The sequence below is a fragment of the Dama dama genome, chromosome 3 (genome assembly GCF_033118175.1).
Source record: "Dama dama isolate Ldn47 chromosome 3, ASM3311817v1, whole genome shotgun sequence".
Classification (NCBI taxonomy): Eukaryota; Metazoa; Chordata; class Mammalia; order Artiodactyla; family Cervidae; genus Dama; species Dama dama.
This window is the reverse complement of record NC_083683.1, coordinates 19,000,416-19,013,700: the sequence shown is the minus strand read 5'-3', so window position 1 is coordinate 19,013,700 and position 13,285 is coordinate 19,000,416. Positions and strand designations below refer to the sequence as shown.

General features: G+C 38.5%; 1 protein-coding gene across 1 annotated transcript in view; it reads left to right on the top strand.

Annotated features, from left to right (window-relative positions):
- TSPAN8 (tetraspanin 8) overlaps positions 1-7,779 on the top strand; it is a 35,749-nt gene extending 27,970 nt beyond the window's left edge. The window contains exons 7-8 of the mRNA XM_061121875.1: positions 3,056-3,139; positions 7,726-7,779. Coding sequence (XP_060977858.1) covers positions 3,056-3,139; positions 7,726-7,779 — 138 coding nt within the window. The remainder of the gene's footprint in view (positions 1-3,055; positions 3,140-7,725) is intronic.
- Positions 7,780-13,285: the final 5,506 nt, after the last annotated feature.

The window sequence follows — 13,285 nt, the reverse complement described above, 5'->3', positions numbered from 1 at the left end:
ATTCATTTTGTCCTCTCTTTGGTGACTTTAATCATTTTTTCTCCACTATTTTTTTTTCTATTTTAACATATGCTTTAGAAATATATATTTTTACTTTAATTTTCAAAGTAAAGCTTTCTTTTTCTAATCAAAGTTTGCCTTTCTCAAGTAATTGTATTGAATGCAGAAAAATAACTTGGGCTTTAGAAATTTCAGCTCTGAATATTAAGTGTACCTACCAATTTGCCTAATTATTGTTCCAGTTGAGAAGTTGTTTCATACCTTTAAAGTCAATGAAAACTTGGGTTTGTCTTTCATGTGTTATAGACGACATATTTATGTTACTTGTAGGTGTTAATATGTGGATGTCATATTCCTAATTATTGCTTAATTCATCAAATATTTATTGACCGCTTCCTATATGCTGACCTTTTATCAGCTGCTGGATATCCTTTCCTGAATATGCTTCAGTGTCTGCACTCATGAAGTGAATGCTGTCATAGGGAAGAGAGAAAAATAATTAGGCAACTTTAATCCAATGAACTACTGATATTTCCTGGATAGGGACAGGCACAAGATATCTAACCCCATCTAACTCAGTCTTTGGGGTTCAAGATACAGCTTCCTGGAAGACATGATATCTACCCCTTACCATAGAGTTTTACATAATTTATTCCTTCTTCCTGGAAGAAACTTTGGATGGATGTGTACAAAAATGACAGTTGATATTAATGTTTCATTTATTTGTTATTGTTCTTTGGTGCCTGCTATGTGTCAGGTAGGCTTCCCTCATAGCTCAGTTTGTAAAGAATCTGCCTGCAGTGCAGGAGACCCGGGTTCAGTTCCTGGGTTGGGAAGATCCCCTGGAGAAGGGAATGGCAACCCACTCCAGTATTCTTGCCTGGAAAATCCCATGGACAGAGGAGTCTGGCAGGCTGTAGTCTGTGGGGTCACAAGAGTCAGACACGACTTGGTTACTAAACCACCCCCACCATGTGTCAGATAGACCCTTGCTAGAATTAGACATGCTTTTGGACCCTCTAGGAGATTAAGGTCTAGTTGGGAAAGAGATACATGGAAGATATTATATTTCAATGGGCTAATTCCTATAATACCTAAAGATTTATTTTCAATCTAGCATTGGTTGAGTACTGGCTACTGAGGTTAATTATACATTAGGAAATAAAAAGTATCTCAGGGGAAACATCTCACCTGTTGACTATCACAGCCCTTTTACTAATGGGTTGGCCAAACTGTTCATTCAAGTTTTTCTGTAACATCTGCAAGATGTTATGAAAAAAACAAATGAACTTTTTGGCCAACCCAATAATTTTATCAAAATTAAGGAGACTGTTCTGAAGAGAAATTGCTGTTCCAAGTATTTGAAGTAACATATTGGGGGAGAAATTATCCATCAGGTTACAGAGCTACCAAAGTGATCTGACTAAAATGTTTTATTATTAATTTTTATACTCCTCTCTGTTCTCCTTCCCTCTACATAATTTTAGTGACACAATCTCCACAAGGAAGAGAGGGAATAAATATGATGTTAACAAATGCAGTTTCCTCTTAGGTTAATGAGGGAATTAGTAAATTAAATTGCAGATTGCTATCTGTGTGCTGTTAAAGATTCAACTAAAGATATCTTTCCTGAGGATAGATTTTGAAAAGCCCTAGTATTATCCTGAAAAGTAATAGATATTTCCTCCAAATTCACACATAATTCAGCTGAAGATAGGCTTATGGTTGCACCAGTTTCCCAAAAGGAAGATCATAAAGTCACAAAATACTTTTGTCTGCCTTGTGTCATTTGAAAGAAGTCTGGAAAAATAAGAAATCTGGAATGTCCATAATTCACATTTTCCCCCTTCCCTTTTGCCAAGATGACCTGATTATCTAGAGGGGAAGGAGGGAGAAAACACCTAAAATATAATGAATGTGACTCAGTAGATATCATTAATCTCATAGTTTATCTTGAATGATATAATAATTTCCTCTAAAGTTTACCATTTTGAATCAGATGAGAATGGAGAAACCTATTACATTCAGGAATGCAGGGAAAAAAACTGTTTTACTCAACCACATGGAGAAATTTTATTTAACAAACAGCAATATTTTGTTAACCCTTTGCACTTATAAGACTATCATAGGAATAATATATTTTCTAGCAATACAGACAATCCCACTATTATATTGCATATTATTTTTCCATTTTAGAAATTATTCACATAATTTACAATTGCTGAAAATTTTAGGTCTGGCCTAAAATATTTTTTAATGAATTTATTTTTAATTGTAGGATAATTGCTTCACAATGCAATCCCTATCAAACTACCAATGGTATTTTTCACAGATCTAGAACATAAAGTTCACAATTTGTATGGAAATACAAAAGACCCTGAGTAGCCAAAGCATCTTGAGAAAGAAGAGTGGAGCTAGAGCAATCAACCTGACTCAAAACTATACTAAAATAATTTGGGCTTGATATTTCATGCTGCTTTGAATAAATGTTTAAAAATGTAGCAGAGAGACAATTGTCTAAATTAGTTTTTTTTTTGTCTAAGGTAAGAGTGTAACAGTAGATATAATGATTTTTTTTTTTTCCTTTTTAAGGTAAAAATAACCCTGAGACATGTTAAGGGATTTTTGAAAAAGAACTTGTTTTAAAAATGAAAATCTACACTATAATTAGCTGAGACCTCAACTAGGGAACTCTCTGCTGCAGGGTACAAACCTAAAAGATACACTGTCAAGGTGATAATAGCTCTGAAATGAACAATCAGAAGTTAGGATAAAATGAATATTTATAGCTAAATAGTCCTAGATTCAGCAATTAGGAAGTTGAAGCATAACTTTGTTCCTCAATGCTTCCTAATGTATGAACAAACCACAACAGCCACAACCTTTTAGGGGCATGGAGTAGGAGCTGGAGTAATAGGGATAATCCAATTCCTTTTTGTTGAGTATATTCCTTGGTAGTCACTTAAAAAGTCAACCCAGTGAATAAAAATCTGTACATATTAAAACAAGGTCAAAATTTGGCAAAAAATAATTTTTCATATTTTGTTTTTAACAGTCATGCTTTGCCTCGATTAGCCACATATTTTCAAGACGTTTTTTCATAGTTATTGCACTAGCATTTGGACTGGCGGCTATTGAGGTACAGTATTATCTTGCACTATTCATTCTTTGTTTATTCCCTTGTTTGTTCATTAATTTTTCTAACAAATGTATGAAGAGCCAAATACAAACCAGGTGCTCCAGAAAAGCACTGGGTACCAAGTGCCTAAGGCCCAGCAGCTGCATCTATCGACCTTGGGTCTGGGGAGAGGATTATAGTCTTAGGAATTCAGCAGGGCTGAAGCTATTATTTTTGAATGATTTCTCTCCTGGGGGAGAAAATGGAATTAGTTTCCACACAGTTTTTAGTCCTAGCTATTCTTTTCCCATTGAAAACTAGCACAGAGTTAATGTTTCTTCATTTGAAGAAATAGCACCAAACAAAATGAAAATACAAACTTTACAATTTTTAAATCTCTCTTCCTGATTTTGAAACAGAAAATGACTGAGCTCAGAAGTGTGGAGAGCTATTTTCCTGCTATTCTGTTATAGAGAAATCTAATAAGTTCTAAAAATTAGACAGTTGACTTTGATTTTCTCACTGTAAGGACTATGGACTCACTTGGAGAAAGCTTTTGAGGAAGCTTTGCTTGAGATGACTGCATTTGCTCTCATCAATTTGATTATTGACTTTGAAAAAAAGAATTCTGTATAGGTTTTTGTCTTGATGGGCCCTCTTGGCAGGACTTTTGCAGAAACTGAAGGAATTTTTTTTTTTTTTAATGTGACCTGAAATTCTTTGCAAAAAGATGAAATAAAACTGTTTCAGGGAAGTGTTTTGGAATCAATAATTAGATCTTGGTAATTTAGATATCAAGTGAGTCAAATTCACTCACAACCCAGGTCAGGGTCTTGGCAAGAATGCTAACGGTGTAAGGTGTCTCCCTAGTTAACACCTCTGCAGGCTGGTTTGCTCAATGCAGTGACTTCTGCTTCACTCTCACAAACGCTGCCCAATGTTCTCCTTGGGTTTTCTGGTAGTTTTTACCTCTCTCATGCCACATCACTATCTGAGAGGAATTTTAGCAGAGATTGAAGCAATTTAGTATCCTAGATTGTCGTTTAGGTTACTGGTGGACTTTCCCAGCCAAAGCATAAGAGACAGGGTGAACTATGAGCAGCAAATTGGGCTGTTAAGCCTGACCTCCTTGTGCATGCTAAATCACTGCAGTTGTGTAAGACTCTTTGTGATTCAATGGACTGTATCCCACCAGGCTCCTCTGTCCATGGGATTCTCCAGGCAAGATACTGGAGTGGGTTGCCATATCCTCCTCCAGACCTCCTTCTAGCCCAAATGAATAGGTCCAGATATGAAGCATTTTTGGTGGGTAGATGTAGCTGTCTTTCTTTACATCCAATATATGACCAAAACCAAATGATGCTGGCAATAAGTCTATTTCTCTCTATTCTGCCCATTGTAAAAGTTCCTTTGTTTTTCTTCTTTGTATTTTTAAAAATTAATTTCTTCGGCTTTGCCAGGTCTTAGTTGCTGCATGTGGGAATCTAGTTTCCTAAGCAAGGATTGAACCTGGGCCCCCTACATTGGGAGCCCTGAGTCTTAGCCACTGGACCACCAGGGAAGTCCCCATAATGATTTATTTTTTATCTATCAGTTCAGTTCAGTTCAGTTCAGTTGCTCAGTCATGTCTAACTCTTTGCCACCCCATGAATTACAGCATGCCAGGCCTCCCTGTCCATCACCAACTTCCAGAGTTTACCCAAACTCATGTCCATCGAGTTGGTGATGCCATCCAGCCATCTCATCCTCTGTCTTCCCCTTCTCCTCCTGCCCCCAATCCCTCCCAGCATCAGGGTATTTTCCAATGAGTCAACTCTTCACATCAGGTGGCCAAAGTATTGGAGTTTCAGCTTCAGCATCAGTCCTTCCAATGAATACACAGGACTGATCTCCTTTAGGATGGACTGGTTGGATCTCCTTGCAGTCTAAGGGACTCTCAAGAGTCTTCTCCAACACCATAGTTCAAAATCATCAATTCTTCAGCGCTCAGCTTTCTTTATAGTCCAACTCTCCTATCCATACATGACTACTGGAAAAACCATAGCCTTGACTAGACGGACCTTTGTTGGCAGTCTCTGCTTTTTAATATGCTATCTAGGTTGGTCATAACTTTCCTTCCAAGGAGTAAGCCTACCTTAATTTCATGGCTTCAATCACCATCTGCAGTGATTTTGGAACCCCCCCCAAAAATATAGTCTGACACTGTTTCCTCTCTTTCCCCAACTATTTGCCATGAAGTGATGGGACCAGATGCCATGATCTTAGTTTTCTGAATGTTGAGCTTTAAGCCAACTTTTTCACTCTCCTCTTTCACTTTCATCAAGAGGCTTTGTAGTTCCTCTTCACTTTCTGCCATAAGGGTGGTGTCATCTGCATATCTGAGATTATTGATATTTCTCCTGGAAATCTTGATTCCAGCTTGTGCTTCTTCCAGCCCAGCATTTCTCATAATGTACTCTGCATATAAGTTAAATAAGCAGGGTGACAATATACAGCCTTGACATACCCCTTTCCCGCTTTGGAACCAGTCTGTTGTTCCATGTCCAGTTTTAACTGTTGCTTCCTGACCTGCATACAGGTTTCTTAAGAGGCAGGTCAGGTGGTCTGGTATTCCCATCTCTTTCAGAATTTTCCAGTTTATTGTGATCCACATAGTCAAAGGCTTTGGCATAGTCAATAAAGCAGAAATAGATGTTTTTCTGGAACTCTCTTGCTTTTTTGATGATCCAGCAGAAGTTGGCAATTTGATCTCTGGTTCTTCTGCCTTTTTTAAGACTAGCTTGAACATCTGGAAGTTCACGGTTCACGTATTGCTGAAGTCTGGCTTGGAGAATTTTGAGCATTACTTTACTAGCGTGTGAGATGAGTGCAGTTGTGTGGTAGTTTGAGCATTCTTTGGCATTGCCTTTCTTTGGGATTGGAATGAAAACTGACCTTTTCCAGTCCTGTGGCCACTGCTGAGTTTTCCAAATTTGCTGGCATATTGAGTGCAGCACTTTCACAGCATCATCTTTCAGGATTTGAAATAGCTCAACTGGAATTCCATCACCTCCACTAGCTTTGTTCGTAGTGATGCTGCTTAAGGCCCACTAGCCATTGGAATTCTCACTATTGAGTAAAACAGCCAAACTGTGATATCTCTCCTCACTTGACTATAGCAACTTACAAGCACACACACACAAATCAGTGCTTTCTCTCTTCACTTTAATTAAGAAAAGAAAAAAATCCATTGACACTGATAGTCACCACTTTTGGCTAAAAGCTGTACCAACAGGAGGTTCCAGGAATGGAGCAGTTAAATAAGAGCAAAAAATAATATTACATTTTTTAGATGACTTCAGAATATAGGAGCTTGTGCATATTACTTAGCAAGATTATCCTGAGTCTTAGCGTACATTACTGTAGGATGATCTCCTAATCATTGCCTGTTTTTGTGAACAATGATACGTTTTCTTTTCAGAGGCGGTGGAATGCAGGAAAGTGTGGTTTAACTGTCTAGTTTGCTGATGCATGGTCGGCTTGTATGTCAAGTTTGCAACAGCAAAAAGTGATAGCTGCCTCATGCCAGTGTTTTGTACATTTTCTTTCTTCTTTCCTGGTACTTGTCTCCCAGATTTAAGGCTTGGGAGCAAAGCAAAAGCCTAAATTGTAACATTTTCTCAAGTCATTCTAAAAGAATGACTTTTAGAACTTTCTGAATGAAAGCTATTATCCTCGCAGAGAATTGGTGTTGATTTTTTTTTTTTTTTTTGTTATGAAAAAAATATTGGGCAAAAGTTCTCATTTGGAGGGCATTTCCAGGAAAGGAATAGTGAGCAGGACATCTTAGTACAGTGGGAGCACTGGAGATGACTCAGCATAAAAGGTGTCTCACCCTCTCTCTGCCTCTCGGAGGAGGAGGCTGGTGGAGCCAAAACTTTCCATCCACAGTACACACAGGTCCTTTCTGTCATTTCTGCATCAAAGCCACAGCATGCCACTCACCAACTTCAGAGCCAATTAGGCACTGTTTTGAGGTCCCTTATTCTTGGGGGAAGCACTTAATGAGATGGAAATTGTGCCCCAGATTTTCAGCTGTGCAATCTCACTTCAAGGGAAATTCCTGAATGTTGCTATTCCCCTTAGATTTAGAAGCTTTTTAAGAAAAAAAGTTATCCCCCCCCCCCCCGGCCCCGTTCTTCTTGGAGATGCCTAAAAATATAGCAAGAGAAATTCTAGACTCCTTGATTTTTAGGTGGATGATGTAAACCAGATGATAGAAGCAGTCGGTGTCTTTAGCCCCGGACGCCTGAGCTCCCCGGAGTTCCAGGGCCATGACCTACAGAAGGGTGTGTGTGTTTCAGAAGGTTGGGCTGCTTCAGTGATAGTGCTACCGCACGATCAAATAGGGCCAGATAGAGCCAGACTGCCAGCTAAAAACCCTGATTAAGACAAAAAATACTCAGAAGCTTTCTCAATGTTAGACTCCCAACAAGAGAGATGACTTAGATTAATAATATTAGAATTGTCAGTAGCCAGAATTTTTTCATAAATAGTGTTCTTTTTATTTGTAATATCTCTAGTGTTTCCCTTAAATTCCACATTCCTCCTGTCATTTTATTTTCTAGGTACTTGGTCTGATATTTTCTATTGTTCTGTACTGCCAGATGAGGAAGAAATAAAACTGTGGATGTGTCAAGCCATCATCGGCCAAACCCCTTTAAAGTTTTACTGTGGAGTTGTTACTTTAAATATATGAGTGCAATGTTAAGAGCATCTTTCCTATTAAAACTGTCTCATTTAGCTGGATCACAGATATCTTTCTGTCATATTGGACATATTTAAAATTTCAGAGACACAAGGAAATTATATGACTGTGCATTTTCCCCCCAAAATAAAAGTAATATTCTTTACTTTGGTGCAATCCTGTGTGATTATTGTGTTCAGGTGGTACTGAACACAGCTTAAATCGTTCACCTGGAGCCACGCAGTGGAATAATAATCTCTGAGTAACAGGGCCATAGTTAGTCAGGGCTGTGTGTCCAGGCTTTCTAGAAGCAACACTCTCTCGAGATGTATTAACCATTGGTGGTAAGATTGAATTAAGCCTCATGTTGGAAGGTTGAGAGTGGCCAAGCAAAAAGTCATCACATCTTGTCTATGTTTCCTAGTGGTGTCTTGCCATTAGTTTGCTAGTCTTGCCAGGGTTTGCTAATGGGGTCTCTTTTTCTCTCTGTTGAGGGCAAGAAGATTCTTCCTTTCCAGCCAGTGAATTGCTGGTACGTCTGTGGATTTTCCTCTGGGACATAGTTATAAGTGCTTTTATCTTTTTAATTCTCATGAGCATTTTTGCATTTTATTTTATATTGAGGTATAATATACACACAATAAGGGTTTCTCAGGTGGTGCTAGTGGTAAAGAACCCACCTGCCAATACAGGAGACGTGAGAGATGTGGGTTCGATCCCTGGGTCAGGAAGATCTCCTTGAGGCGGCCTGGCAACCCTCTCCAGTATGCTTGCCTGGAGAATCCAATGGACAGAGGAGCCTGGAAGGCTGAAGTTCATGGGGTCTCAAAGAATTGGACACAACTGAAACAACTTAGCATGCACGCACATGTGCATATACACAACGAAGTGTACAAATCTCAAGTATTCCCTACCTGTATAGTATGCACTGTCCAGATGAAGATACAGAACATCTCCAGCACCCCAGGCGCCCTTCATGCTACCCTCCACTTTGGGGCATGCTAAAGCCGGCTTTCACTGTGTCAACTAAAAAAAGATGTACAACTTGAGAGTTGTGAGTTAAGTTTTATTTGGGACAAAATGAGGACTGCAGCCCAGGAGGCAGCATCTCAGATAGCTCTGAGAGACTGCTCCAAGTCAGCCGTGGGGGAAAGTCAATATATAAGGTTTTGGTGAAGGGGGAGTTCAATACCATGAAGCACTCATTTTACAAAAGGCTTTTTGTTAGTCATGAGGATCTGATATCACTATGAAGGGATTTAGTGCTTCTCTAGATATGAGGAGATGCAAGGACTGAGATCATAAAATCTGTTCCTAATAACATCCAACCATCTAAAGACCTGTCCCACCAGATTCCCTGGAGCACAGAGTGCCTCACTCCACCCTGAACTCCCTCAGGGGTTGTTGAAGGTCAACAGCTATAGCAGCATGGGGTTCAATCTCCACAGAGGCAGATGGCAAAGGCCTTTGTTGTTCAGTCGTTGGCAATGCTCTTGGTAAGTGCCAATTTCTAGTTGACACAGCTCCCTTGTGGTCATAAATCCGACCATACTTTGGGGGACATTTCGTGACCATTTTGTCCCACGTTGCTGCGAAGGCTCATTCCCAGTTTTGAAGAAGGTTTTTGTTGATAAGACACTCAGTGTGCTATTACTGGACTAGGTCTTAATAGTCAAAGATCTCTGGACATCTGTCTTCTACTTATGGTCCAGGAAAGTATTCCCTCTTGTTGCATCTTTTCATACCTTGAGTTACACTATTACAATCATTGATCATATATAGAGCTATACATTTGATCAACTGCTTCAAGTCTAGTCATCATTTTCATTGGAGGCTCAGTCATACACTTGATAACACAAGAAATAATCATCTTGTGAAACAAGCAATATACAAAAGGCATAGTTAATAACACTAGTGGGAATTAAAAATAAATATTTTAGCCATGAGTCTCCCACACCAGTTTTTTTAAAAGATCATCAAGACTAGGGAATGGGTCACTTAAAGCATAAATCTGATTTTTCATGTGGTTCAAATGTGTTACATTAAAGGATTTATCAGGTATATAAATACAGCACTCAGTTTGAATTATAGTACAGATATCTCCCTGAGATGCTCTAAAGTGTCAAGGGCCTTGCAATTGCGTAGCATTACCTTTCTCTTTCTAGAGACAGAATTCAATAGGCTAATAGCCCAGTTACTATCATTTAAAGCTTATGAAAGTTGTTAAGGCTTCAGTTCAGTTCAGTTCAGTTCAGTTCAGTTCAGTTCAGTCGCTCAGTCATGTCTGACTCTTTGCGACCCCATGAATCACAGCACACCAGGCCTCCCTGTTCATCACCAACTCCTAGAGTTTACTCAAACACATGTTCATTGCATTGGTGATGCCATCCAGCCATCTCATCCTCTGTTGTCCCCTTTTCCTCCTGTCCCCAATCCCTCCCAGCATCAGGGTCTTTTCCAGTGAGTCAACTCTTTGCATGAGGTGGACTTAGATATGGTCAATTACATCCTCCAAGACCACTGAAGGCACACCATACACACAAGATGCTAAGTGGTCATACCAGTAGAATACAGAACCCATTGGGTTCATACCAGTGGTAGATTGATTAGGGTCACCTCTAATTTGTTAACATGTATGACCTTAAATTCATGGGAATCCCAGGCTACACCTTTGTATCCATCCCTGTAGATGTGAAGGCCATGAATTAGTGCCACAAATCCACTGAATTCCCTACCAACCACTCTAAGGGTAATAATAGGTATAGTTCATAAAGCACCCACCTTTGTCTCATAATTACCAGGTTGACCATTTTTAGTATGATTTAACCGTCCCCAACATAGAGGAATCTTTAAACCTAAATGACCATAGCCTGGTATTAACTATGTAGATTCTCCCCATAGTTGTGGGGAGTTTTCCTTTAAATAGATAAGAAGTTAATTTTTTTATTGAGACCTACTTCGTCACTCCAACTGAGTTTAAATGACAGTAAGAGAAAAGTTAAATCTATGGCCAGCATTCCCAGAGCAGGTATTATTAACTGGCCAGGTGAGAGAATCCCATCTAGTAATACCATGAAGATAGAACAGGACTGAACATTCATCTAAAATAAATTTCCTAGTGGGTATCCCTAGAGAACAGAAATCCACCAAGGTAATCCTAGAAGTACTAGACATAGGTAATTGGCCACAGCCAAACAATTGGATTGAGTTTATACTAGAATAGAATCGTGTCCATGATAGAAAGCATTTGATTGATAGGCATAGGTCCAAGGAATCAAGAAAACATCATAAATGATCATAAAAGTCAGACCAGCATCTTGGGCAAGCTGTCTACTTCTGATGTCAGCTTCTCGTCCTCGCGTAGTGTAGTTTCCTCTGAGCATTGTCTTAAGGTGAGATTGACGTCAGCAGGCCTCTCTATAGCCCAGTCCAGCTCAGGGGCCTTTGAAAGTGGGAATTAACACAAGAGTCAATTTCCCTTCGATTTCACTGGGCATAAGCTAGTTAAGAGTGCCTGATAGAAAGGTCCTCCCATTCAGGTTGGAAACAGTTCCTTAAATTACGTCTTCCAGTCTTGATTGCAGGTGATGTGTGAGGCATCTGATCTTCATCCAACTACTAAGATAAGCTTCAGAAACAACCCTGGATACACAATGGAATATTACTCAGCCATTAAGAAGAATTCATTTGAATCAGTTCTAATGAGATGGATGAAACTGGAGCCCATTATACAGAGTGAAGTAAGCCAGAAAGATAAAGACCAATACCGTATACTAACATATATATATATGGAATTTAAAAAGATGGTAATGATAACCCTATATGCAAAACAGAAAAAAAGACACAGATGTACAGAACAGACTTTGGGACTCTGTGGGAGAAGGCGAGGGTGGGATGTTCTGAGAGAACAGCATCGAAACATGCATATTATCTATAGTGAAACAGATCACCAGCCCAGGTTGGATGCATGAGACAAGTGCTCTGGGCTGGTACACTGGGAAGACCCAGAGGGATGGGATGGAGAGGGAGACAGGAGGGGGGATCGGGATGGGGAACACATGTAAATCTATGACTGATTCATGTCAGTGTATGGCAAAACCCACTACAGTATTGTAAAGTAATTAGCCTCCAACTAATAAAAATAAATGAGGAAAAAAAATAAATTAAAAAAAAGAAAAAAATGCAAAATTTTTTTTGAAAAAAAAAAAAAAGAAAGAAACCCTAGAGTGTCCTTTAATAATGCAATTAAATTTTACATTAATATACCTTAACAACATAGAACTATCCTCCATTAACTAACTGGGATTTAACATTCATTGAAACACCTTTTTCTCCTTAAAATCACCATTGTTTTTACCAAATATAACCAATATACAAACCAAATTGTTTGTAATATAGGTCTGGCCGCAATAAACTTGGCCTGATGATTTATATAACCATAATTGATCATAGACTTTTTTGCTTTGCTGAGACTGTAAAAGTCTCAGACTGAAAGATCTAAGTGAATTCCTCCCTTCTCAAAGTCTCCTTCTTTACTGGGAACACACTTTCTATTTCCCTTAAGCAACCAAGAACTGACTTTTATATTAGCAGTTTATAGATTGGTGAGCATAAATACCAGTGATAATTTCTAAAACCTTGGTCTTCTTAGAACATTTGAGGATGGCACCAAGCATCAACTTATTTTTAATCCCAAATCTCTTTAGTTTCTCTGTAAGAGGTAATCAGTGTTTAGTAGTAAATGTTTCAGTAACTTGGCTATTCAATAGACTTCCAACTTTTAATTAAGCACAACCCTTAGAAGTTCAAGTTACCCCAATCTGGAGAGACTATTTTAGACACATATTCCTAAAGAGCATAATTATTTTTAATAGAGTCTATCTAAAGACTCAAATCTCATTTACATTTCTTTTAGAAGTTTCTTCACTTGAGGTAATTTCTTTGTTGACAAACTTTTAACAGGTAAAATAATATTTGCTGCTGCTGCTAAGTAGTGTCAGTCGTGAACGACTCTGTGTGACCCCATAGATGTCAATCCACCAGACTCCTCTGTTCCTCGGATTCTCCAGGCAAGAATACTGTAGTGGGTTGCCATTTCCTTCTCCAGTAATAATATTTAACTTATATTAAACCTAGGTACAATGAAAATATTCTGCTTAATGTTAATTACTCCTAGACATGTCTACATTATTTAGATCAACAAATAAACATTAATAACAGGTATTTAACACTAAACATTTCCTATTTCACATGAACCTGAAATTCATTTAGGTTAATTTCTCTTGTATTTCGAATTATTTGATTTGTAAGGGCTTACTTTTTTTTTTTTTAAAGGCCAATTAGATTAGAGCTCATTTACAAACTGATCTCAACAATCAGCAATATTATTAAAAAAAAAAAAAGAGAGACACACACTGAGACATACATACATCCAAAGACAC